This window comes from Chlorocebus sabaeus, chromosome 8 (genome assembly GCF_047675955.1).
Source record: "Chlorocebus sabaeus isolate Y175 chromosome 8, mChlSab1.0.hap1, whole genome shotgun sequence".
NCBI classification, from domain to species: Eukaryota; Metazoa; Chordata; class Mammalia; order Primates; family Cercopithecidae; genus Chlorocebus; species Chlorocebus sabaeus.
In genome coordinates, this window is record NC_132911.1 from 28,022,835 (window position 1) to 28,048,926 (window position 26,092).

General features: G+C 45.7%; 1 protein-coding gene across 11 annotated transcripts in view; it reads right to left on the reverse strand.

Annotated features, from left to right (window-relative positions):
* Positions 1 to 4,789: 4,789 nt before the first annotated feature.
* The window catches only part of FBXO16 (F-box protein 16), a 61,423-nt gene continuing 40,120 nt past the window's right edge, over positions 4,790 to 26,092 (reverse strand). For 4 of the 11 annotated variants that reach the window (XM_037983631.2, XM_037983629.2, XM_037983628.2 and 1 more), the window contains 2 exons: positions 23,054 to 23,156; positions 4,790 to 5,122 (listed from right to left, as the gene is read on the reverse strand). In XM_037983631.2, the coding sequence (XP_037839559.2) occupies positions 4,946 to 5,122; positions 23,054 to 23,156 (280 nt within the window). In that variant the 3' untranslated portion in view covers positions 4,790 to 4,945. The other 7 variants (XM_007962046.3, XM_007962045.3, XM_037983635.2 and 4 more) reach the window with 6 other exon arrangements.

Here is a 26,092-nt window from a genome sequence, read left to right on the forward strand (position 1 = left end):
GAGGTCAGGAGTTCGAGACCAGCCTGGCCAACATCGTGAAACCCCATCTCTACTAAAAATACAAAAATTAGCCGGGCATGGTGGCAGGCGCCTGTAATCCCAGCTACTCAGAGGGGCTGAGGCAGGAGAATTGCTTGAACCCAGGAGGCGGAGGTTGCAGTGAGCCGAGATCATGCCATCACACTCCAGCCTGGAGACAAGAGCGAGACTTAGTCTCAAAAAAAAAAAAAAAAAAAAAAAGTTTTGCTGAGTGAATGAATATCAACACAGTTTACCACCATTACCTGGTTCCCACCACAATGGGAGATGTGCCTACCTGACATGTCTGTGTCCAGTGTATGGCAGGGGTTGCCCAGGGAACCATCCTGGGGCACAGAGCCTACCCCCAAATGATCACAAGATTATTTCCCATCTCACATGTTCTTCTAGAACCTTGCAGCTCTCCCAAGTCTGTGTCCTCTCTGCTTGAAATTGGACAAGCCCCTCTGGCCAACTGGGGATGGTGGAAGAGACTAGGAGACTTCCAAGGCTGGGACCTCAAAGGTGATTCGGGTCAATCTGGCTCTCTCTTGGGACCCTCATCCTTAGAACCCATCCCCCCTTGCCATGAGAACCCCAGGCCACATGGAAAGGTAAAGAGGCCCCGCCCTCAGTCCCGGCTGAGCTCTCACTGGGTGGCACACACTCACTTTCCAGCCATGTCCCTGTATCCCGTTGGACATGGATCCTGCAGCCCTCGGTTGAGAGGACGTGGAGGATGCTGTGTGGGTCAGAGGTCTTGTCTCTGAGAGAGAGACAACCTCCCCACAGAGCCCAAACTGCAGATTCATGAGGAAAACGACGGACTTGCAAGCAAGTGCATTCAGGGTGGTTTATTACACAGAAATAGATAACCCAAATACTCCTTAAGACAACATGCAGGCCGGGCGCGGGGGCTCATGCCTGGAATCCCAGCACTTTGCGGGGCCAAGGTGGAAAGATTGCTTGGGCCCAGGAGTTCAAGACCAGCCTGGGCAACATAGGGAAACCCCATCTCTACAAAAAACTAACAAATTAGTTGGGTGTGATGGCACACGCCTATAATCCCAGCTACTCGGGAGGCTGAGGTGGGAGCACTGCTTGGAGCCTGGGAGGTTGAGGCTGCCGTGAGCTGTGATGGCGCCACTGCACTCAGCCTGGGCCACAGAGAGAGATCCTATCTCAGATAAGAGAGACAACATGCAGCCTCTGGCACTGGAGGGGCCTTTCTTTCTCCTGATACGTCCTTGCCCCAGGGGATCTTAGCTTATTCTGAAAGGGGCTGTGAAGAGACTCTGGTCTGGCCCATTCAAACATCTGCCTGCAATGTGACAGGCTCATGATATAATCAAAGAATGCACTGGGACAAAGGGGGTCAGACGCATGGAGCTACAGGCCATCCCAGCTTATCTGTCTGTCCCTGGCTTCTGGGGGCAGCCCAGGAGGAAACCCTTCCTGACAGCCGTCTTCTTTTGGAACACATGGGAGGAACACAAGGTCTCAACTCAGGGAGACACATTCGCTTCACCCTGGATAGGACAAACAAATCAACTGAACCCACCTATCATTTGGGCATCAATACCCCTGTGTCCGGGGCCTTCCGCCCAGGCCACTTTTTTTTTTTTTTGAGACTGAGTCTCGCCTTGTCGCCCAGGCTGGAGTGCAGTGGCGCGATCTCGGCTCACTGCAAGCTCTGCCTCCCGGGTTCACGCCATTCTCCTGCCTCAGCCTCCCGAGTAGCTGGGACTACAGGCACCTGCCCGCCAGCACGCCTGGCTAATTTTTTGTATTTTTAGTAGACACGGGGTTTCACCGTGTTAACCAGGATGGTCTCGATCTCCTGACCTTGTGATCCACCTGCCTCGGCCTCCCAAAGTGTTGAGATTACAGGCGTGAGCCACCGCGCCCGGCCCAGCACTATCTTTGTGTGTGTGTGTGTGTGTGTGTGTGTGTGTGTTTCTCTTTATTTTTTCATCTTTTTCATTTTACAAGAGATGCCCCTTTCAACAACCAGACAGTGGATGTGACGGGAGAAGTTTCAAGGCCAGAAGTTTGAGACCAGCCTGAGCAACTGAGCAACACAAGTAGGAGAGCCCAGATGAAAAAAATGAAAAGAGGAGGAGGAGGAGGAGGCCAGGTGTGTGATGGGGATGGGGGTGGGGGGGGGGAAGGAGAATGAAAGAAAAGGAAAAAGAAAAGCAACCACCAAGAAAGTTAACATTCTCCAATTGTGCAGGCACAAAAAAGAGTGATTTCACGTCTTTTCCAACAACCCGGATAGAGCAGGAAGCAAGTACGTACCCAGGGAACTGCCAGGCCACTATCTTAAACCATGCCAAAATATATATTTACAGTATGTAGCGCAAGGACACAAGTGTTCAACATTACAAGCTTGGCAAACGTGTGTGTCAGTGTTTTTGTTTTGTTTTGAGACACAGTCTTACTCTGTCACCCATGTTGGAGTACAGTGGCACAATCTCGGCTCACTGCAACCTCCACCTCCTGGGTTCAAGCGATTCACCTGCCTCAGCCTCATGAGTAGCTGGGACTACAGGTGCCTGCCACCACACCCGGCTAATTTTTCTATTTTTAGTAGAGATAGGGTTTCCCCATGTTGGCCAGGCTGGTCTCAAACTCCTGGCCTCAAGTGATCCACCCGCCTCAGCCTCCCAAAGTGCTGGGATTACAGGTGTGAGCCACTGCACCCAGACTCTAGGATTCTTATCTAGTTAAAGCAGAATGATAGAAAAACAAATGTTAGCTGGGTGCAGGGGCTCACACCTGTAATCCCAACAATTTATGAGGCCAAGATGGGAGGATAGTTTGAGCCAGGAGTTCAAGATCAGCCTGAGCAACGTAGGGAGACCTTGATTCTACAAAAAACCAAAGAACAATTAGCCAGGTGGCATGTGCCTGTGGTCCCAGCTACTCAGGGGGCTGAAGTGGGAGGATGGCTTGGGCCCAGGAGGTCCAAACCCAGATGAGTTTGATCAAAGGGAGGTGCTATTGAAAGTGAGGAAGGCTGGGAAGGGAGAGAGGTGGGGTCTTCTCCGTCTTCCCTCCCTGCTAGGCCTTGGGGATTTTTGTTGTTGTTTGGTTTTGTTTTCTAGAGATGGAGTCTCACAATGTTGCCCAGGCTGGTCTCAAACTCCTAGGCTCTAGTGCTCCCACCTCGGCCTCCCAAAGTGCTGGGATTACAGGTGTGAGCCACCACACCCAGCTCCCAAGCCTCAGTTTTGATGTGGCTGTGTCGCTCGGCCACACCACACATGTCCTGGTGGACGGCCCCTCTTCCGTGGTTACAGCTCTTCACTGATCCCAGGAACTCCACATTCTCTCTCTCCTTTGCCTCTCCAGCCTAAGGGATGATAAAGTTTTCTGCTGTTGCCAGTTCCTGGGCACTTCACCAGCCCTTCTTCATGCTCTTTTTATTTATCTATTTTGAGACAGAGTCTCACTTTGTTGCCCAGGCTGGAGTGCAGTGGTGCCATCTTGGCTCACTGCAACCTCTGCCTTCCGGGCTCAAGTGATTCTCGTCATGCCTCAGCCTCCCAAGTAGCTGGGACTACAGGCATGTACCACCATGTCCAGCTACTTTTTTCTTTTCTTTCTTCTTTCTTTTATTTTTTTTTGGTAGAGATGGGGTTTCACCATGTTGCCCAGGCTGGTCTTGAACTCAGAGGCTCAAGTGATACGCCCACCTCAACTTCCTAGAGTGCTAGGATTACAGGCGTGAGCCACTGCACCCAGCTCCTTCTTCATTCTCTTAACTCTGCCCACAGCATATGTTATGGGCTACACTATGTCTCCCATAAATTCTATGCTGAAATCTTAACCCCCGGGACCCCAGAATGTGACTGTATTTGGAGATAGAGTGTTTAAAGAAGTGGTTAGGGTTAAATGAGGCGGCTAGGGTGGGTGGTAACCCAATAGGACTGGCGTCCTTTTAAGAAGAAATTAAGGCCAGGCACCATGGCTCACACCTGTAATCCCAGCACTTTGGGAGGCTGCGGTGGGTGGATCACCTGAGGTCAGGAGTTTGAGACCAGCCTGGCCAACATGGTAAAACCCCATCTCTACTAAAAATACAAAAAATTAGCTGAGCACGGTGGTGGGTGCCTGTAATCCCAGCTACTCCAGAGGCTGAGGTGGGAGAATTGCTTGAACCTGGGAGGCAGAGGTTGCAGTGAGCCGAGGTGCCATTGTACTCCAGCCTGGGCAACAAGAGTGAAATTCCATCTCAAAAAGGAAAAAAAAAGAAGAGGAAGAGGAAGAAGAAGAAGAAGAAGGAAGAAGAAGAAGGAGGAGGAGGAGGAGAAGGAGAAGAAAGAAGAAGAAGAAGGAGGAGGAGGAAGAAGAGAAAGAGGAGGAAGAAGGAGGAAGAAGAAGAGGAGGAGGAGGAGAAATTTAGACACAGACATATACAGAGGGATGACCACTTGAGGATGCAGGGAGAAGATGGCATCTACAAGCCCAGAGAGAGGCCTCAGGAGAAACCAGCCCTGCCAGATCCTGGATGTCTAGCTTCTAGAACTGCAAGGAAATACATTCCTGTTGCTGAAGGCTCTTGGTCTCTGGTGTAGCCCTAGCAAACTAAGATACCACGGTAAATAGCCCCTCCATTCAACTGCTCATGCAGCCTTGGGAATGAGCCTGTATCCTTCTGGGACCTGCCTCACCCACCTGGTACTACCAATGGTGCCGTTATATGTCCCATCACCAACCTCATGATATCTATCATCATGTTTCTACATCCATAAATCTGTCCACATTTATGCCATGAATTCCTTTTTACTGAAATACTGTAGGACTCACTACCACAATAAGTACTTAAGCTGAAAGAGTTTCTAATGGGAGCCAAGTAAATTCAGCTCTACACCGTGCAAAGCATCTTGTCACTGCTATAATAAAAGTCTTTCTATGTTGTTCAGTCCGCTTTGGCTCTGGAACCTGGATGAGTCATGCTTGGGGCCCAGGGTGCCTCTGAAGATGCTGCATTGAGAATTTCAGCTGTGGTGGCAGTGGCTGGGAGTCCCAGTGACTCAGGGGGAGGCCAGGCGAGATGAGCTGGAACTTTTAGGGGAGAGCTGGAACTTAGGGACATCTAGAAAGGAAAAAGGAATCATGAAAGTGAGAGTTGTTAAAATACCAAGGGAGCTATCTAGTTAAACTTATTTTTAACGACATAAAACAATTTTTTAAAAGTATAGGGCTGACTGGGATTTATTGAGATTTCCCAACTTCACTTCCCTCTGCCCCCATGCAGTCTTCACCCTGAGCTACAAATAATACGGTCTTCAGCGTCCAAAGTGCTCTCACATTATTTCATCTGAACCTCAAGATCACATACAGTAGAGAGGATAGTATTAATAAGTTTCATTTTGCAGATAAGTGAAACTGAGGAATTTGAGTGACAGTCCAAGTTCACACAGCTAAAAAGCGTCACAGCTGGAGCTAGAAACTTGGGATTTTTAGATGAGACTATTGGCATCATTCCCATATTTTAATTTTAGATATTTTTAAAAATAGATATTTTTTAGAGATGAGGTCTCCCTATGTTGTCCAGGCTGGTCTTGAATTCTTTGATCCTCTCGCCTCTGCCTCCCAAAGTGCTGAGATGACCAGCGTGAGCCACCGTGCCCAGCCTGTTCCCATAATTTACACTCTCCATTAATCAATGCATGCACATGATCTCTCTAAAAAGGCAAATGTCACAGGTTGACATCACAACCAAAACTCACAGTGGGAAGGGATTTCTCCTTGACATCTGGCCGTAAGCAGGACAGGGAAGAGAATGGAGAGAGGAAAAGAAAGAAAGAATCCGAGTTGAGCTTGAAGGGAGAGAGAGTGAGGCACCCTTTAAAGTTCGCCCTTATCTTGGTTCCAACTGTGCAAGGAGGGACTTAAGAGGATTGGGCTGAACAGAGATACCGTAGCCTCCCCTGAGCACAATGCCCCCCCGTTACCCATACTAAGCTGCCAAGTCACAGGAGTCTGATCAGAGTCCTTGTTATCTCTCTAACACTGTGGCGGGTATGTTTGCAATACACAGGGTTTCTGTAAGTCTGGGAAAATCCTACTTTAGACTTTCATTGACTCAGCAACGACATCCACCGATGACAGCTCCCTGGTCCTCCCCTTCAGCTAACGGGCTCCCTCTCATTCCACAAGGAAGCTCCACACCTGCCTGAAGTGCTCTCTGTAGTCCTCCCGTAAGTCTAACCGGTCCTTCCAGGCCTGCCTTCCTGCAAGAAGCTTGCGTGTCTCCATCCACAGGATGTTTCCAGCAGGTGGATTCCCGAAGCCTTTATTATCGACTTCTCTGGCTTCGTGTTGAACATATGCTCTAAAGCATTAGTACTCACTTCTAAGTGTAATTCTTTGTCCCCCAGTGAGACTGCAAACTCCCTGCAAGCAAAACCGAAAACTGTATTTTATTTTATTTTTGAGACAGGGTCTCACTTGGTCTCCCAGGCTGGAGTTCAGTGGCACAATCACAGCTCACTGCAGCCTTGACCTCCTGGGCTCAAGCAATCCTCCCATGTCAGCCTCCCGAGTAGCTGGGACCACAGATGTACACCACGATGCCTGGCTAAATTTTTTACATTTTTTTTTTAGAGATGAGGGTCTCCCTATGTTGCCTAGGCTGGTCCTGAACTCCTGAACTCAAGCAATCCTCCCCCTTTGGCCTCCCGAAGTGCTGGGATTACACGCCCACTGTGCCCAGCCAAAGTTGGAAGCTTACACTTCATTGAATCGACAGGTGTCTGCCTATAGTAGGTGCAGACATGTTTGTTGATTTTTTCTGGGAAAGACGGGGCAAAACAGGTTAAAGTAGCAAGTTGTCAGCATCAAAAAGGAAAAGGGGGAAGAGATGGGAGTAAATAATCTTCCCTCATTTGAAGTGTTTGGTGTTGATTAAGATCCCTGTAGTGGAAGCATTTTCATTGTTGTTTCAAGATCAGCATGAGGTAAGAAAATAAACAGGAAGGTTCCTCTATGCTCTTTTAGTAACAATGAAGATAAAATAATACCTGTTGAATGGCCAGGTGCAGTAGCTCATACGTGTAATCCCAGCACTTTGGGAGGCCGAGGCGGGCGGATCACCTGAGATCAGGAGTTTGAGACCAGCCTGGCCAACATGGTGAAACCCTGTCTCTACTAAAAATGAAAAAAATTAGCTGGGCGTGGTGGTGGGTGCCTGTAATCTCAGCTACTCAGGAGACTGAGGCAGGAGAATCTTTTGAACCTGGGAGGTGGAGGTCACAGTAAGCAAGACCACGCCATTGCACCCCAGCCTGGGGAACAAGAATGAAACTCCATCTCAAAAAAATATAAATAAATAAAATAAAATAATACCTGTTGAATGAAGAAAAGCCTAGCTCTCTGTGATACAAGAATGGGCTAGTCACATCTCACCTGTAAGAGTTTCAAATTTAATCCTATTACCGAGTAATGCTTATCTGTCACTGCATTTGCAGAACCCCTTTCTCCTGAGTCCCCGGGCAGTACACAGGTCCAGGCAGGCTCTTCACAGCCCTCCCATTTCACCATGGCACGTCCCAGGGCTTCCCCTGCTCTCCTCTCCTCTTGGTAGCTGTCACCACCCATCCAGCCTATGGCATTTCTCTTCCCTCCAAGATGGGCTCAGGGAAGATGGTCTCCTTCTGGCCACCATTCCTTGTGGTCCCGGAACACAAGCTCACAGACCCTCTTCATTTTGAGACTTTCATGTCCATTATTACAAGAGAAAAGACACGATTTAAGGGAGAAAACATGGGGAAGTTCTATAAAAGGGTAAAAATCTTACAGTTCTGGATCCTGCTCTATAGCACCTGACTATCTGGTTGAAATGATAACTAGAAGTTTCTTCTATACCAATGTTGGGGTCTCCCAAACCTTTTCTTTCCTTCTGATCTTTTCCCCTGGCTGTGAATCCACCCCCACCTTCTTCCCCCAGAAAGGTCCGTCTTCACAGCACATAGACTTCACAGCAAGAAGCATCTTAGTGGGATAACTGAGGCCGAGTTTCACATGGTTTAACTTCTGAGCGCCTCCAGACACAGCAAGGCACATTTCATGACACCTCTATTCTCCGTGAGAATCTTCCCTAAAGGGCATTTTCATATGGCTCCTCAGGGATTATTTTTGCTTGTCTCTTTGAAAATAATTAAGCTTGTTTATTTTTTGAATAGGTTACTTTTCTACATAGTTCAATATTCAAAAGGTACAAAAGCATTCAGCGAAAAATCTGCTCCCACCTCATCCTCGAGCCTCCTAATTCCCTTTCTCAAAGTTACCAGGGTTGTGTTTTTTTGTTTTTCTGTTTTGTTTTTGGTTTTGTCTACTTCCAGTGATATTGTGTATGCATGTGAGCAAACGTAGACGTAAAATGCAAATGTACCGTCCCACTCTCCTTTTTAACACAATTGGTAGCACGCTGTGAACACCACTGCTGTTTGCTCACTATATATGTGAGAGGCTATGTATGGAGTGTGTATGTGTGTGTGTGTGACTGTTACAAATCAATACACAAGGCCGGGCGTAGTGGCTCACGCTTGTAATCCCAGCACTTTGGGAGGTCGAGGTGGGTGGATCACCTGAAGTCAGGAGTTGGAGACCAGCCTGGCCAACATGGTGAAACCCCATCCCTACTAAAAATACAAAAATTAGCTGGGCGTGGTGGCGGGCACCTGTAATCCCAGCTACTCAGGGGGCTGAGGCAGGAGAATCGCTTGAACCTGGGAGGCGGAGGTTGCAGTGAGCTGAGATCGCACCACTGCACTCCAGCCTGGGCAACGGAGTGAGACTCCATCTCAAAACAAAACAAAATAACAACAACAACAACAACAAACCCAAATCAATACACGAAGAACTTCCCTAGTCTTTCAATGGCTGTAGAGCAGATGAACCATACCAATAGATTTGGGCCATTTTCAATGTCCTGCTCCTACAAACGACGCCAACATGAGTGATCCTTTATGAATGTGCAGGCCCCTCCGCTGCAGCTGTCTGCTTTTTGGTAGGTGGACGTTGCCAATGGCCATGCCATCTAACCGCATTCCTAGTGCTGCCCTAGAACACCATCGTAAGAATATTCCGGCCAGGCATAGTGGCTCACACCTGTAATCCCAGCACTTTGGGAGGCCAAGGTGGGTGGATCACCTAAGGTCAGGCTTTCGAGACCAGCCTGGCAAACATAGTGAAACCCCATCTGTACCAAAAAGGCCAAAAAAAATTAGCTGGGCATGGTGGTGCACTCCTGTAATCCCAGCTACTTGGGAGGCTGAGACGGGAGATCACTTGAACTCGGGAGGCGGAGGTTGCAGTGAGCTGAGACTGCACCATTGCACTCCAGCCTGGGCAACAGAGTGAGACTTTGCCAAAACAAACAAACAAGCAAAAACAAAACAAAACAAAACAAAAAAACAAACAAAAAAACACAACAACAACAAAAGAATTTTCCAATCCCCTATCTGCCCCTATGAAGAGGGATGGGATCAGGTAATTCAAAGATATTTTTCTCATCAGTTGAGCTTTCTGTTCTTTTTCTAGAGGTATTTACACAATATCCTGATGTGCCGTTATTGTGTCTTTAAAGGGAAGGAAATAGAAGAGAAGTGCAAGGCAATGTGTTTGACATTGGAATTCGCCAGGGTTCTCTTCTTGGCCTGCTTCCTGGCCAATCAGTGCCTGAATCTTCCATGGCTGGATGTGTTTCTGTTGCCCTGCTATTCCCCTGGGCTCTGGGCCCATCTATTCAGACCTCTTCTGAACTCGTATACTTGTGGTCCCTGAGGTACCTCCAACCTAACATTTCCCACTAGGTTTCCAGTCCCACTGGTGAGAGGCAAGAACCTTAATACAACTGCCCACCCCAGATTCCTGGGCCTTTTCCCTTGCTGGGCCAGAAGCTCTCCCTTGTAGCCTGGAAGTTCTCGAGGGCAGGGGCTGTATCTTATGATTATCTCCCTAGGGCTAGTTCAGTGCCTGTAAAATCCTTGTTCATTAATGATACACATACCAATGCTTCCTTCTTCTTTCTCATCTCAGGGCAATGGTTGAAACCACCTTGCAAGTGAACTTTACATGGGGATAGAAAATTCCTATTTTCAGACTGGATGTCATTTTACTGGGCGCAGAGAAATGGGTGAAAATGCCAAGAGGCTACTGAGGGTGAGGGGCCCAAGAAAGACAAGGGTCCCACAGGAGGCTAAGGCCCAAGAAGAGGTAGAAACAGGAACAGCCTGTGTATACTAGCTTGTCTACAGACCTGTGTTTTTCACTCCTTGATCGATTTTTTTTTCTTTTCCTTTTTTTTTTCTTGAGATGGAGTCTCACTCTGGTGCCCAGGCTGGAGTGCAGTGGCGCGATGCACTCTGCACTCAGCACTCAGCTCACTGCAACCTCTGCCTCCTGGGCTCAAGCTATTCTTCTGCCTCAGCCTCCTGAGTAGCTGGGATTACACACGCCTGCCACCACACCCAGCTAATTTTTGTATTTTTGGTAGAGACGGGGTTTCACCATGTTGGCCAGGCTGGTCTTGAACTCCTGACCTCAGGTGATCCGCCCACCTTGGCCTCCCAAAGTGCTGGGATTACAGGTGTGAGCCACTGCACCCGGCCCCTGATTGATTTTTTTGTTTGTTCTCCATTCATGTTATTTGCAGATATCTGCAAGTGATCACTGATGCAAACAATACCACTGGATCAACCCAAGGATCAGTTAAGTGAACACATTAAGTAAAGAATTATGTGGATATGGAAAATAGCTAAATATAGTAACCATAATGACAGCACCTGCTTTGTGCCAGTCCCTCTTCTAGGAATACCAATGACAGTAATAACTGCAAATACCTGACAGCCAGGCATTGTGCTAACATGCATTTATTAATTCATTTCTTCTTCACCACAAGCCTGTGATGTGGTAAAGAATCTTACCACATCTTCACTTTTTGGGACAATCTTCACTTTGTAGAAGACTCACCTCCTCCCTTTAAAAAAATCTCCATCTCAACGTTTTATTATGATTCCCAGTTGAGTAGTCGATGCAGGATTTTTCTTGGCCCCTTTGCCAGACTTGCAGCAGGGGCACCCTGTCTACTCAGCCTGCTGTGCTCAGCCCCTTGCGGGAGGGAGCATGCGAGTGAGTGAGTGCGGGACCCGGCTGGCCACTCTAAGCACCAACACAGGAGCAAGCTCCATGTGCAGGGCCTGCAGCCGGGTCAGGCATGTTACCCCAAGGGAATGTGGTGGCTCCTGGACAAGCCCCAGAGGGGGCGTCAGTGTGCTGATTAGCTCTTTTAGTTCCGTTGTCCATAGCCCAATGGATGGCAGTATATTAGCAGCTCAGTTGGCCCCTGTGCCTGTCGCGTGGGGCAGCTGCCCTCCACTAGTGAGGGCAAAAGGCCAGTGTGGCAGCCTTTTTGGGTACCCACACTCGGTGGGTCCTGAGCTCTTGTCCAGCATCCAAGAAGAATGAGGTCACGCTGACAATAAAGGGTGATGAGGGCAGATTTTTTTTTTTTTTTTTTTTGAGACGGATTTTCACTCTTTTTGCCCAGGCTGGAGTGCAATGGCGTGATCCTGGCTCACCGCAAACTCTGCCTCCCAGGTTCAAATGATTCTCCTGCCTCAGCCTCCCGAGTAGCTGGGACTACAGTCACTTGCCATCACATCCAGCTGATTTTTTTTTGTATTTTTAGTAGAGATGGGGTTTCACCATGTCAGCAAGGCTGGTCTTGAACTCCTGACCTCAGGTGATCTGCCCGCCTCAGCCTCCCAAAGTGCTGGGATTATAGGTGCGAGCCACCGTGCCTGGCCTGAGGGCAGATCATTTTATTGAGGACAGAGCAGCTCTCAGCAGAGAGGGGATGCAGAGGGGTGAGGAGGTTCCCCACCCCCACAGTTGGGTGGTTTCTCTCTCCCCACGTGGCTGGGTCAGGGCTTTTTATGGACTCAGAATGGGGAGTGCAGGCTGATTGGTTTGTGAGTACAAAAAAAAGGTTAAAGCAAAGACACCATTCAAAGGTGGGCACAACAGTGTAGAAAACCAATTAGGAAAGGGTAGGTACATGTAAAATAGGTGAAGGCTGGGGATCAATCAGGGAAAAGCGTGCCAAACAGGAAGACAGATTCTGAGTAGGTCTGTGGATTTGACTCGTAGCATGGCTTTCAGGCTTTCAACTGTCTACGGGTTGGTGGTGGGATTTCACCAGGGACCCACCCCTATCTGCCCAGGCATTTGGCTGCCTCCTGCTGCTATCAGAGTGATGTGGTAATATTGTATATAAATATGGATTATTGTGTTTGAAAAACATAAAATCAGAAGTTACTGGTTTTAGCAGAGCAAGCACAGTTTAAACTTACCCCTGTAAATTGCCTAAAGCACAGGTTGGGGGCTGAGGTCATGGGTAGAGACAAAGCCTCCAAGTGCAGAGGAGATGGTTGAGGAGGTCCTCCCTGGGGGGGCCTTCCTCTAAGAAGAAGGACTAAGAGGCTGATGCTAGTCCCAGTCCCAGCTTCATCCGGTTGAGAGGATGCTTAATCCTCAGGATGGAGTTGCTTCAAAGACTTTCCATCTAGGAATTCTGGAGAAGGACCCCTGCTGTCTCCTGTCTGATCAGGAGCCCAGAAAGCTGCTCAGTCCTGTCTGGACACCTTCCAGAGGGCCCCCGATTTGGCCAACACCTATGAGCAAAACATTCCCTTTCACTCCCAGCTTTTGCTTCTGGCGGAAATAAAGGCAAGGTGTTAGCAAGAAATAACCAACGCAGTTTTAAAGAATCCATAGGCCTGGCTTTGTGTTTATCTTTTAAGTAACCTTGGGGTAATATTTTTAGCTGCAGAGGAAGGCTAAGCAACTTGAGCCAGTGTTTTGAAATTTAAATCCAAGACTATGTGACTATATCTTTCATGCTTCCAAGTAGGTGAAATAGGCCATAAGGTCTGAGTGGTTGGTTGTTAGTAATCATTGTGAACTAATATTTCAAAACATCTGTGTCTTACAAAATCGACTTCCAGTGTAATTTGTGGTGAAGTACCATATTACTATACACATACACCACACACACATACACACACGGTACATACATATATCTTATTTTATGTTATATATTTATTTATTTATTTATTTAAGAGAGGGTCTCACTGTCACCCAGGCTGAAGTGCAGTGGTGCAATCATAACTCACTGCAGTCTCGACCTCTCAGGCTCAACTGGCCCCCAACCTGAGCCTCCCCAGTAGCTGGGACCACAGGTGTGTACCACCATACCTAGCTAACTTTCATTTTTTGTAGAGACTGAGGGGGTCTCATTATGTTGCCCAGGCTGGTCTCAAACTCCTGGACTCAAGTGATCCCCCTGCCTCAGCCTCCCGAAGTGCTGGGATTATGGGCATAAGCTGCTGCATCCAGCCTACATACATATATATTAAACCCCAATGGTAAGAGTGACTAAAGCATGTTATAACAAATATGCATATAACTAATAATATTATATAAATCACAAACACAGTTCTCTTCTGGTAGGTCCTGATCTGAAGTTAATTTGTGTCAAATATTTTGTGTTAAAATAAAAACAAATAGCCATTTGGCATTGGTCTAAATGCTCAGTGAAGAGAGCAGGTAGAATCATTTCCATTGGAAATATCACAGTAATTTATTACGGATAGCCTGATGAAACAAGAGGCAACAAGACAGAACAAGTAAACTCAGCTCTCTTCCAGGCAAAGGAGAAATGCAAAGACTCCAAGTAGCGGGCTCGCCTGACAGTTGATTTTGCCCCCAGGATTCTTGCCAAGGAGGCTTTTTCATCTCTTAGGTATAAAAAATTAACAACAACCAAGATTGTAGTTCTCAGGCAGTGGAGTGCACATAGCATATAATTCATGGCACTGAGTTCAACACACATGCACTCTTCAGTCTAGGAATATGGAGTAAAAAACAAAACACTGGCTAGGTGCAGTGACCCACACCTGTCATCCCAGTGTTCAGAGAGGCAAGGCGGGAGGATGGCTTTTGGCCAGGAGTTCAAGAACAGCCTGGGCAACATAGTGAGACCCTGTCTCTACAAAAAATTGAAAAATTAGCCAGGTGTGGCGGTGTGCATCTGTATTCCTAGCTACTTGGGAGGCTAAGGCAGGAAGATTGCTTGAGCCCAGGAGGTCAAGGGTGCAGTGAGCTCTGATTGCACTGCTCCACTCCAGAATGGGCAACAGAGCGAGACTCTGTCTCTAAAAAAAGAAAAAGAAAAAACAAGGACCACCACAATGATGAGGAATACACACACAGGCACAAGACTATACGGAGGCCATGCAGGAGCTGAAAATATATGGCTTACATTCCACATAGCTATTGATGCAACTGTTTCTTACACAGTGGAAACTGACTATAAGGGCCAGGTGTGGTGGCTCACATCTGTAATCCCAGCACTTTGGGAGGCTGAAGCAGGCAGATCGCTTGAGACCAGTAGCTCGAGACCAGCCTGGGCAACATGGAGAAACCCTGGCTCTACTAAAAGTACAAAAATTAGCCAGGCATGGTGGTGCACACCTGGAATCCCAGCTACTTGGGAGGCTAAGGCATGAGAATTGCTTGAACCTGGGAGGCGGAGGCTGCAGTGAGCCAAGATCGCACCACTGCATTCCAGCCTGAGCAACAGAGTGAGACTCTGTCTAAAAAATAAAGAAAAGAAAAGAAACTGTAAGGAATAGAAAAGACAAAGGGGGGAAGAAGAAGATAAATGGGAAAGGTCAAGGAAAAAGCGAAAAGGAGACTCTTGTTCCATGGACCAGGGCCTCCCGCCAACGCTTTCTGACTGCCTGGCAGGTCCCTCCTCCATCTATCTCTCAGCCGCAGCTCACCATCAGATTTCTCTTGTCTTTCATTGTGGGCTCGGGTGATGGCTTAGTATGATTTTTACTGCTGTTACTACTACTATTACCACTACTAGCTTTGAGCTAGGTACTATGCTAAATGCTTTACATCCTCCTCCCAACTGAGTGACGTTAGTTAGTCTTGTTACTAACTCCATTTTACAGATAAGGAAAAAGAGGCTCAGAGAGGTTACACAACTTGGCCAAAATCACCAGACTACTAAAATAGTGGTACGATGGGCATTGAACCTAGGCTATTTGCATCCCAATCTGTGTCCTTAGAAAGCAAAGTAGGCTGGGTGTGGTGGCTCATGCCTGTAATTCCAGCACTTTGGGAGGCTGAGGCAAATGGACTACTTGAGGTCAGGAGTTTGAGACCAGTCTGGCCAATACGGTGAAACCCCATCTCTACTAAAAATACAAAAATCAGCTGGGCATGGTGGCAAGTGGCTGTAATCCAAGCTACTTGGGAGGCTGAGGCAGGAGAATTGTTTGAACCCAGGAGGCAGAGGTTGCAGTTAGCTCAGATGGCCCCACTGTACTCCAGCCTGGGCAATAGAGTGAGACTCTGTCCCCCCCCAAAAAAAAAGAAAGAAAGAAAGAAAATAGAAAAATAATATGATACTGAATGACAGCACAAACATGTATTACATGCTTACTATAGACCTGGGATTTAGGTAGGTGTCATTATTCCCATTTTACAGACAAAGAAACTGAGGCTTAGAGAAGTTAAGTAACATCCGAAGTCATATTGTTTAGTACAAGAACCCAGGTCTGTCTGACTGCAAATCCCATATTCTTTCTTACTCCTCTTTCCAAACGGAATTCCCAGGAATTTCATTGGTTGAATGAAATAATTAAAAATATCTCCCATGGATATTTTTGGTTCTGCACATTCAAACCAAACAGACATTGTTATAGAATGAACACCTGGCATTGCAGAGTGGCTCATTCCTGTAATCCCAGCACTTTGGGAGGCTGAGGCAGGAGGATTGCTTGAGGCCAGGAATTTGGGACCAGCCCCAGCAAAATAGCGAGACCCTGTCTCTACAAAAAATACCCCCCTAAAAAAATCACAATTAGCCAGACTTGGTGGTGCACAGGTTCTAGCTACCTGTGACGCTGAGGTGGGAGGATCCCCTGAGCTCTGGGAGTTGTTGAGGCTGCAGTGAGCTGTGATCACGCCACTGCACTCCAGCCTGAGTGACAGAGTGAGACCCTGTCTCAAAAAAAAAAAAAAAATTAATTTAAATTTAAAAAACCCCAAATACCTGAGGAGTGCATCAGAATTTGATAAGAAGTATATTAAAGACTGCCTGCAAGGAACCTTCTACAGAAACTGTTATATAAATTCTGTTTTGGTTCATTATACTTCCTAAAGTTCAAAGAAAAAGATTGGAAACAGAAAATAGTTTGTATTGGCTTAAAATTAGGATTCATGAATGTAATTTTTTTTATTTTATTACTACTATTATTATTATTTATTTAAGTGCTCTGTCACCCAGGCTGGAATGCAGTGGCACAATCATAGCTCACTGCCCCCTTAACTTCCTGGGCTCAAGTGATTCTCCTACCTCAGCCTCCCAAGTGGCTGGGACTACAGGCATGTGACACCACGCCTGGCTAATTATTTTATTTTTTTTTGTAGAGACAGGGTCTCGCTATGTTGCCCAGGTTGGTCTCAAACTCCTGACCTCAAACCATCCTTCCACCTCAGCCTCCTGTGTCCCTGGGATTACCCAGCCACTGCACCCACCAAACTCTCATTTTATAAATGAGGAAACAAAGACTCTGGGAATTTGAGTGACTACTCGTTAGTGGTAGAGTTGAAACTAGAACTGGAGTTTCCTGATTCTTAAACCTTTGTTCATTCCACAAAATGATCCAGGAATCACTTTAGAGTATATTCCTGTTTTTTTTTTTTTCTTCTTCTTTTTTATTCCTTTTTTGAGTGAAGGAAAAAAGGTGAGAAAGCTTGAAGAAGCACTTTTAAAAATCAGGACTCTAAGAGTAAAGTTATCCCTGGAAAGAGGTGAAGAAAGTAATTTCAGAGGCTGGAATTAGCAGAGGACAGGAAAAGATAAGGTCTAATCTAAGGCAATTAGAGTAAGCAGGCAATTAAAGACTTTTGTTACTTGTATTTAAGTGAATGCTCTGAAACCACAAGGTTTTTGAAATCCATGGCTGAACCAGGACCTAGAAAGTGAGGACACCTAACTCCCAAGTAAAAGTTCAGTGTTAGACAAGAGGTATTTGTATTTATACTTGATAAAGGAAAAAACAAAGAAAAGAAACAAGATGTCAGCTAGGGTCCTCTTAGCCCAATTCCAGGGCCTCGGAAGTTCAAAGCCCATCTCCTTATTTTCTGTGAATTGTCCTAAGGAGTGTTCATTTTCTTAGCTTTCTAGACTTCTAAGATCTTGCTTCCATGTGTAAATGGAGTAGAATTTACTGCAGAGATGGAGGCAGGTATTTACATCCCAGTAACGGCAAACAGGTTTAATTGGAACAGGTGGTATCTAATACTGTTCCCACCTCTCTCCCCTACCTAATCTTGGCTTCTCTCCTCCTCCTCCTCCTACCTCTTTCCCCCCTACTCCCTCTCCTCCTCCTCCTCTTCCCTTCCAGGAGCAGAAACAACAAATTCTTCCTCTAATCTCTAGTCGAGCAGGTTTTCCCTGTCTCTGAAGTCCTAGAGTCTGCTGACATCCTTGCTCTCAAGGCCTCCTCCTTCCCTATGAGTTTAGCAGTTTCTCCCTCAAGAAGACAGCTCCTTTCTTCCCTAAGAATTACATGGAACTGCTGTTAAAATTAAAAATATAGGGCTGGGCGCAGTGGCTCATGCCTGTAATCCTAGCACTTTGGGAGGCCAAGGTGGGTGGATCACCTGAGGTCAGGAGTTTGAGACCAGCCTGGCCAACATGGCAAAATCCCGTCTCTACTAAAAATACAAAAATTAGCTGAGCGTGGTGGCAGGTGCCTGTAGTCCCAGCTACTCGGGAGGCTGAGGCAGGAGAATCACTTGAACCTGGGAGGTGGAGGTTGCAGTGAGCCGAGATTGCGCCATTGCGCTCCAGCCTGGGCAACAAGAGCGAAACTCTGTCTCAAAAAAAAAAAAAAAGAAAAATTAAAAAATTTATATATTGTATGTCTTTACACAAGGTTGAAAATCTTTGAAGTTTAATGAAGATGGTATCTGACTACTGTGGAGTTTATATATATATGTATATATACATATATACATACACACTGTGGAATTTATATATATACACACACATATATATACACACACACACATATATATATAAACTCCACAGTATGTGTGTGTGTGTGTATGTGTGTGTATATATATATATATATATATTTTTGAGACAGTCTTGCTCTGTCACCCAGGCTGGAGTGCAGTGGCGTGATCTTGGCCTCCCAAGTAGCTGGGATTACAGGCATGCACCACCATGCCTAATTTTTGTATTTTTAGTAGAGATGGGGTTTCGCCATGTTGACCAGGCCAGTCTCCATCTCCTGACTTTGTGATCCGCCGTCCTTGGCCTCTCAAAGTGTTGGGATTACAGGCATGAGCCACTGTGCCTGGCCGGAGTTTATATTTTTAATTGCTTTGTTTTATATGGAATCTTGTTCTCATAACTAATTGTAATGGGAGTGTCTTGACATTTACATAATTTTCATAAGCAGCCTTCAAAACTGTAAAGGATTAGCAATCAGGTCTAAGCTTTATTCCCATCTTTTTTCTTTTTTTTTGAGAGAGTCTTGCTCTGTCACCCTGGCTGGAGCACAATGGTGCAATCTCAAGTCACTGTAACCTCTGCCTCCTGGGTTCAAGTCATTCTCTTGCCCCAGCCTCCCAAGTAGCTAAGATTACAGGTGCCCACCACCACACCCAGCTAATTTTTGTATTTTTAGAAGAGACGGGGTTTCACCAGGTTGGCCACCTGACCTCAGGTGATCCTCCTGCTTCAGCCTCCCAAAGTTCTGGGATTACACGTGTAAGCCACCTTGCCCAGCCTGTCGTTCATCAATCATTCACCCCAAAAAATGGTTAGACTAAGTGGTTCTGACTAAGGCAGCACTTGGGGTCCGCTTTAGAATCAAAAGCAGAAGAGCAAATCAGGTACACTTTCAAGGGGGCGGGCTTTGAAAACTCAAACTCATCGAATAGGAAACATGACAAGCCCACCGCAACATGTGGAAGATGTGAAACCGTTTCCCCAAGTATGGTTCCGTTTTTGGAGAGAGCACTCACATCTGTAGGCTTAAGTAATGATAGGCAAAAAAGGGAGGCTGGTGTCAGTGATCTGACAGCCACATCCCCAGAGAGATGAACTGAGGAATATTACCTGTACCTTTTTTTTTTTTTTTTTTAAGATAGAGTCTCGCTCTGTCACCCAGGCTGGAGTGCAGTGGCTCACTACAGCTTCAAACTCCCAGGCTCAAGTGATCCTCCCACCTCAGCCTCCAGAGTAGCTGGAACTACAGGCACATGCCCCTGCCACGCCCAGCTAATTAAAAAATGTTTTATTGTAGAGATGGGATCTTGCTGTGTTGCCCAGGCTGGTCTCAAGCTCCTGGCCTCAATTATTCTTCCATCTCAGCCTCCCAAAGTGCTGGGATGACAGGTATGAGCCACTGCCCGCCGGCCACGTGTCCTCTTTTATTCTTCCATTATCTTCTCTCTTCCTGCCCTTTCCATTTAACAAAGCCTCTTTCCTGATAATAGGAGCGAGGAATCTTCAAGTGTTCAAGTCTCAGGTAACCTCCTAGGTTTGAGGGTTAGGGTTTGGGAGTATGTCACTTTCATCTTTGCCTTTAGAAGGTGCTCCCCTAAGTTTGTCCTGCTCACCCACTTCTCTAGGTCCTCCTGAAATCTTCCTCCATAAGCCTGTCTAAATGATGGGGGAACTTTCTGTCAGAGGTGTTTGAACCAGAGCAACTCCATCTTGAAGAGGGGCTGGGTAAAATGAGGCTGAAACCTACTGGGCTGCATTCCCAGATGGTTAAGGCATTCTAAATCACAGGATGAGATAGGAGGTCAGCACAAGATACAGGTCATAAAGACCTTAATGATAAAACACGTTGCAATAAAAAAGCTGGCCAAAACCTACCAAAACCAAGATGGCGACAGGAGTGACCTCTGGTCATCCTCACTGCTACACTCCCATTAGCGCCATGACAGTTTACAAATGCCATGGCAACGTCAGAAAATTATCCTATATGGTCTAAAAGGGGGAGGCATGAATAATCCACTCCTTGTTTAGCATATAATCGAGAAATAGCCATAAAAATCGGCAACCAGCAGCCCTCGGAGCTGCTGTATGGAGTAGCCATTCTTTTATTTCTTTACTTTCTTAATAAACTTACTTTCACTTTACGAACTTGCACAAGATCCAAGAACCCTCTTTTGGGGTCTGGATGCAGACCCCTTTCTGGTAACATTCATGTATCAAATGAATACACGATTTTCTGCACTGGAATCACACCTGGGCTATGTCTGGCGTAACAAATTCACTCTATGGCTGCAGTTGCCAGAGTTTTACCTTCACTTTCCTTTGTTCCCCTGATTGGATTTCCTCAGTACCTCAGTACCCATTTCCTCTTCTTTTTTTTTGAGACGTAGTCTTGCTCTGTCACCCAGGCTGGAGTGCAGTAGTGTGATTTTGGCTCACTGCAACCTCCGCCTCCCGGGTTCAAGCAATTCTCCTGCCTCAGCCTCCTAAGTAGCTGGGACTACAGGCGCGTGCCACCACGCCCGGCTAATTTTTTTTTTTTTTTTGTATTTTTAGTAGAGACAGGGTTTCACCGTGTTAGCCAGGATGCTCTCAATCTCCTGACCCTGTGATCCGCCCACCTTGGCCTCCCAAAGTGCTGGGATTACAGGCATGAGCCACCATGCCCGGCCTATTTCTTCATTTTCACAATCATCTTGCATCACTTAGGAGGCCGATGAGGGTGAACTACTATCCTGTGGAGAGGGGAACTGAGTCACACCCGCCTTGTATCCCAAACAGCCAAGCTTGTCTTTGGCAAGCTCATTACCGGCATGAGTCATGTATCACAGCATACTTTTTGGGGGATTTAATGATGCCTTATACTCTTTATCAAAACTACAAAACATAAATAGTGATTATAATTAGTACATTTACAAAAAAACACAAGAGTAGACAGACACACTCAAGAGCCCCGTTCACGAAGAGCTAATTCTTCTATCATTGCTTAACGTACCCTGGTTTCCCTTTCAGCCTTAATTAGTACAACTTCTTAACTTTTTAATTTATAATGAATGCTTTCACTTAAGCAAGCCCTGCTAGTGTTTGACAGATGGTTAATGTCAAAAGCCCACGGGGATGGCTTAGCTTTGGGTTTTGTGTTTTCGAAGCAGGAAAAATGTCTGACTGTGCTGATAATTTCTCAGCATGCATCACCATCAATTTTTATTGTCCTTCAAATTCCCCATTCTCCCTTGGACTTCTCTTCCACTCCTTGCCTATCACAGGCTGGAGACCAGGCAGAAGCACACCATAATGGCTCATGTGATAAGCCTCATAAAGTTATTTTTCTCAGTTAATGGCTTCACTGACAATTTTACTGCTTTGCTCTAAGCTCCCCCATTCCCTTGGGCATCAGTACACATGTCTATGATAAGTCTCATCCAGCCCAGCAAAACTGGCCCTACAGAATTCAGATGGCCCTGTTTAAAGAAGCTCATCTCTCTCTCTGCTTTTTTTTTTTTTGTGCAACATAACACTTGAAAATACATTTAAACAGAAAGTAATAGAGCTTTAAAGCAGAGCTATAAAAGTGATTTATTCCTGAGTACGTACTTTTTCCTCTCCCAGCTGACATCCATTTTATATTAATTTTCCTTGAGTGTGTATCTTCATCTCTTTTCTAAATCCTTACTACTATATAGGAACTTTTAATTTCACCCTTAGTCCTTTCTACTTCGTGCCAAAGACTTGCATAATGTGCTGAAAGATCCACAGGGTTTTGGAGTCACGATTTGGGAAACTCTGCTATGCAATGATAATGCTCCCTAGTCACAATTACTGGCTTTATTAGGTAGTCAATTCGCTGTTTTTTAATTAGGAAAGGAAAAGTTCTTAATTCATTTTTTCCAAAGTTACTTTAAATGCATTTTTCTTTTTTTTTCTTTTTTCTTTTTTTTTTTTTTGAGACAGTCTCGCTCTGTTGCTCAGCCTGGAGTGCAGTGGTGCGATCTTGGCTGACTATAACCTCTGCCTCCTAGGTTCAAGCTTCCTCCTGCTTCCCCCGCACCCGCCACAGGCATGTGCCACTACACCCAGCTAATTTTTGTATTGTTGGTGGAGACAGGGTTTCGCCATGTTGCCCAGACTGCACTCGAATTCCTGACCTCAAGTGATCCTCCTGCCTCAGTCTCCCAAAGTACTGGGATTAAAGACGTGAGCCACCGTGCCTGGCCTAAATGCACTTAGATCAGGGGAACCTTCCTTCACTTAGAGATAGCAATTTCTGATAGCACCTCCCCCTGCCCCAAAGAACCACTGATAAAAAAAAAAAATACTCCCCTTGGCCAGGAACGGTGGCTCATGCCTGTAATCCCAGCACTTTGGGAGGCTGAGGCAGGTGGATCACCCGAGGTCAGCAGTTGGAGACCGGTTTGGTCAACATGGAGAAACTCCATCTCTACTAAAAATACAAAAAATTAGCTTGGCATGGTGGAGGCACCTGTAATCCCAGCTACTTGGGAGGCTGAGGCAGGAGAATCACTTGAACCCAGGAGGCGGAGGTTGCAGTGAGTCGAAATCATGCCATTGCACTCCAGCCAGGGAGACAAGTGCAAGACTCTGTCTTAAACAAACAAACAAACAAAAATACTCCCCTTATATCACACAGCTTTCAAAGCAATTTCATACACATCAGTTCATCCAGTCTTTTTTTTTTTTTTTTTTTTTTTTAAACAGATGAGAAAACAGAGGCTCTGAGAGATTAAATAAAGTGTATCTTCAAGGTCATGGCTTCTCTGTCAGTCAGTGTCAGAAATCCGAATTTAAATCACCCCTCCATGATTCTGATTAAATAAACGAATTCAATTTTGCAAATAGGATTAGAGATCTGGAGATTTTCATTAATGTTATGGTGACGAATCTTTTATAAACAATACTTACCATTGATTGTGCTTTTCTTAGCCTAGTTCTGTCCTGCAACTTATTTTTCTTATCATGTGACTGTCGGCTGAAATCTGGGGTCATTTCGTTTCTTTTTTTTCTTCTGTAAATTGGAAAGCAGTGGGGAAATTACAAAGTATCTTTTTAAAACTCAGTGGTTTGCATAGCTATTTGTCTGTTTGAGTTTGTTGTTGCCGTGATTTAAAAGATTGTCTCCACTTAACTGGAAATAAGCCAAATATCAATCAATAGAGAACTAGTTGAATCAACTCTGGCATCTCCACACAATGCAGTACTATGAGCTGCAAAAGGAAGATAGGATGTTTCTATATTCAACTGTAGAAGGATCTCCAGGATATACTGTTTTTTTTTTTTTTTTTTTTTTTTTTTTGAGACGGAGTCTCACTCTGTCGCCCAGGCTGGAGTGCGGTGGCCGGATCTCAGTTCACTGCAAGCTCCGCCTCCTGGGTTCCCGCCATTCTCCTGCCTCAGCCTCCTGAGTAGCTGGGACTACAGGATATACTGTTACATGAAGAAAGAAGGGTGGATGAGACGGTATGTACTGTGTGCTGCCATTCATTTCAAGAAGGTATTAAGATCTCTGCCTCTATATATTGTGCATATACATTTACTTGTACTTTTTAAAATGGAAGGATTATGGCCAGGTGGGGTGGCTCACGCCTGTAATCCCAGCACTTTGGGAGGCCAAGGCGGGTGGATCACCTGAGGTCAGGAGTTCGAGACTAGCCTGGCCAACATGGTGAAACCCCATCTCTACTAAAAACACAAAAATTAACCAGGCATGGTGGCACACACCTCTAGTCCCAGCTACTTGGGAGGCTGAGGCAGGGGAATCACTCGAACCCAGGAAGCAGAGGTTGCAGTAAGCCGAGATCATACCACTACACTTCAGCCTGGGTGACAGAGTGAGACTCCATCTCAAAAATAAATAAATAAATAAATAAATAAAATGGAAAGATCAAACCATAAAATGAAAAACAGTTACCTACAAGTAGAATTCCCATGTGAACTGATCAAAAACAGGGAATGTGAGCTGGGCACGGTGACTCATGTCCGTAACCCCAGCTCTTTGGAAAGTGAGGGGGAAGGATAACTTGAGTACAGGAGTTTGAGACCCACCTGGGCAACACAGTGAGACACTATCTCTACAAAAAATTAAAAAATTTAGCTGGGCATGGTGGTGCATGCCTGTAGTTTCAGTGACTCAGAAGGCAAAGGTGGGAGGATCGCTTGAGCCCTGGAGGTCCAGGCTGCAGTTAGCCATGACTGCGCTACTGCACTCTAGCCTGGGCAACAGAGTGAGACCCTAAATCAAAAAAAAAAAAAAAAAAAAAAAAAAGAGAAAAGAAAAAAGAAAGAAAAGAAAAAAAGGAACAGGTAATACAGAGGAACAGGGACCAAAAGTTAGATTTCTCCAAGTATAGCTTATTTTGTATATTTAATTTTGGAACCATCTAAATTTTTCTCAAAATCATAAAATAAAATGAACTGAAAAATACCTAAAATCTGAAAAGCAAAATGAAACATATATATTATCTATTGAGTTGGTGGCATTACCACACACAAAGGAGTTACTTCATGTGAGTTTAATGCAGTAATTTGTCTGAATATTCTTGATAGAATATATCTGAGAGATAAAAACATAGACAGGGAAGTCAAACTGTTTTCAGTAATCATATCACTTGCTTTAATATTAGCATTTGTTTTCTAAAACTCCTGTATGTATTAGGATAAAGTAAGGATCCTCCAACCACAGCCCACAGGCTCAATCCAGTCTGCCGCCTGTTTCTGTAAGTAAAGTTTTATTGGAACATAGTCATGCTTATTTCTTGCACATGGTCTATTACTATATTCAGGCTACAATGGCAGAGTTGAGCAGCTGTGACAGAGACCATATGCCCTGCAAAGACTAAAATATTTCCTGCCTTGCCATTTACAGGAAAAGTTTGCCTGATGTAATGGATCTAGGCGATGAGTATCCATGGCTACCAACACGAGAGAGACAACCAGAAATGATGTGCATTGTAACGGAAGTACATATCCCTGTTCAGTATATACATAAGCCTCTAGGTCTGACTCTCAGTATAGCCAGGTACGGGGACAGAAGAACCTGTTAAGATGCATGTGGGCGGTGCAATCAACAAAATCCAGAATGTGAGAAGCTCTCCAGGATAAATGGTCTGATAGCTATAACAAACACATTGCAAGGAAAAAAAAAAAAAAAAAGGACAGAGGGGAAATCTACGGAGAAAACAAAAGAAAAGAAAATGCTGAAGTGACATGTAGATCAAATGCATGTATATTGCTATGTAGACTTCCGTTGTTTTTTTTTCTTGAGACAAGGTCTTGCTCCATCACCCAGGCTGGAGTGCAGTGGCACAACCATGGCTCACTGCAGCCTCCACTTTCTGGGCTCAAGCAATCTTCCCATTTCAACCTCCTGAGTAGCTGGGACTACGGGCATGCACCATCACATTTGGCAAATTTTATTTTATTTTTATAGAGACAGGTTCTTGCTATGTTGCCCAGGCTGGTCTCAAACTCCTAGACTCAGATGATATTTCTGCCTCAGCCACCGAAAGTTCTGGGATTACAGATATTTGCCACCACACCTGGCCTGATCTTTTTGGGAGTTCACTCCAACCTCCTCTCAGCTCAGCTCCCTTGGCCCAATAAAGAAGGGTGATATGGGCCAGGCGCAATGGCTCATGCCTGTAATCCCAGCACTTTGGGAGGCTGAGGTGTGTGGAGCAAGAGGTCAGGAGTTCGAGACCAGCCTGGCCAACATGGTGAAACCCCGTTCCTACTAAAAATACGAAAATTAGCTGGGCGTGGTGGTGCGCACTTGTAATCCCAGCTACTAGGGAGGCTGAGGCAGGAGAACGGCTTGAACCCAGGAGGCAGAGGTTGCAGTGAGCCGAGATCATGCCACTGCACTCCAGTCTGGGTGACAGAGCAAGACTCTGTCTCAAAAAAAAAAAAAAAAAAAAGAAAAAACAAAAAAGAAGGGTGATTTGC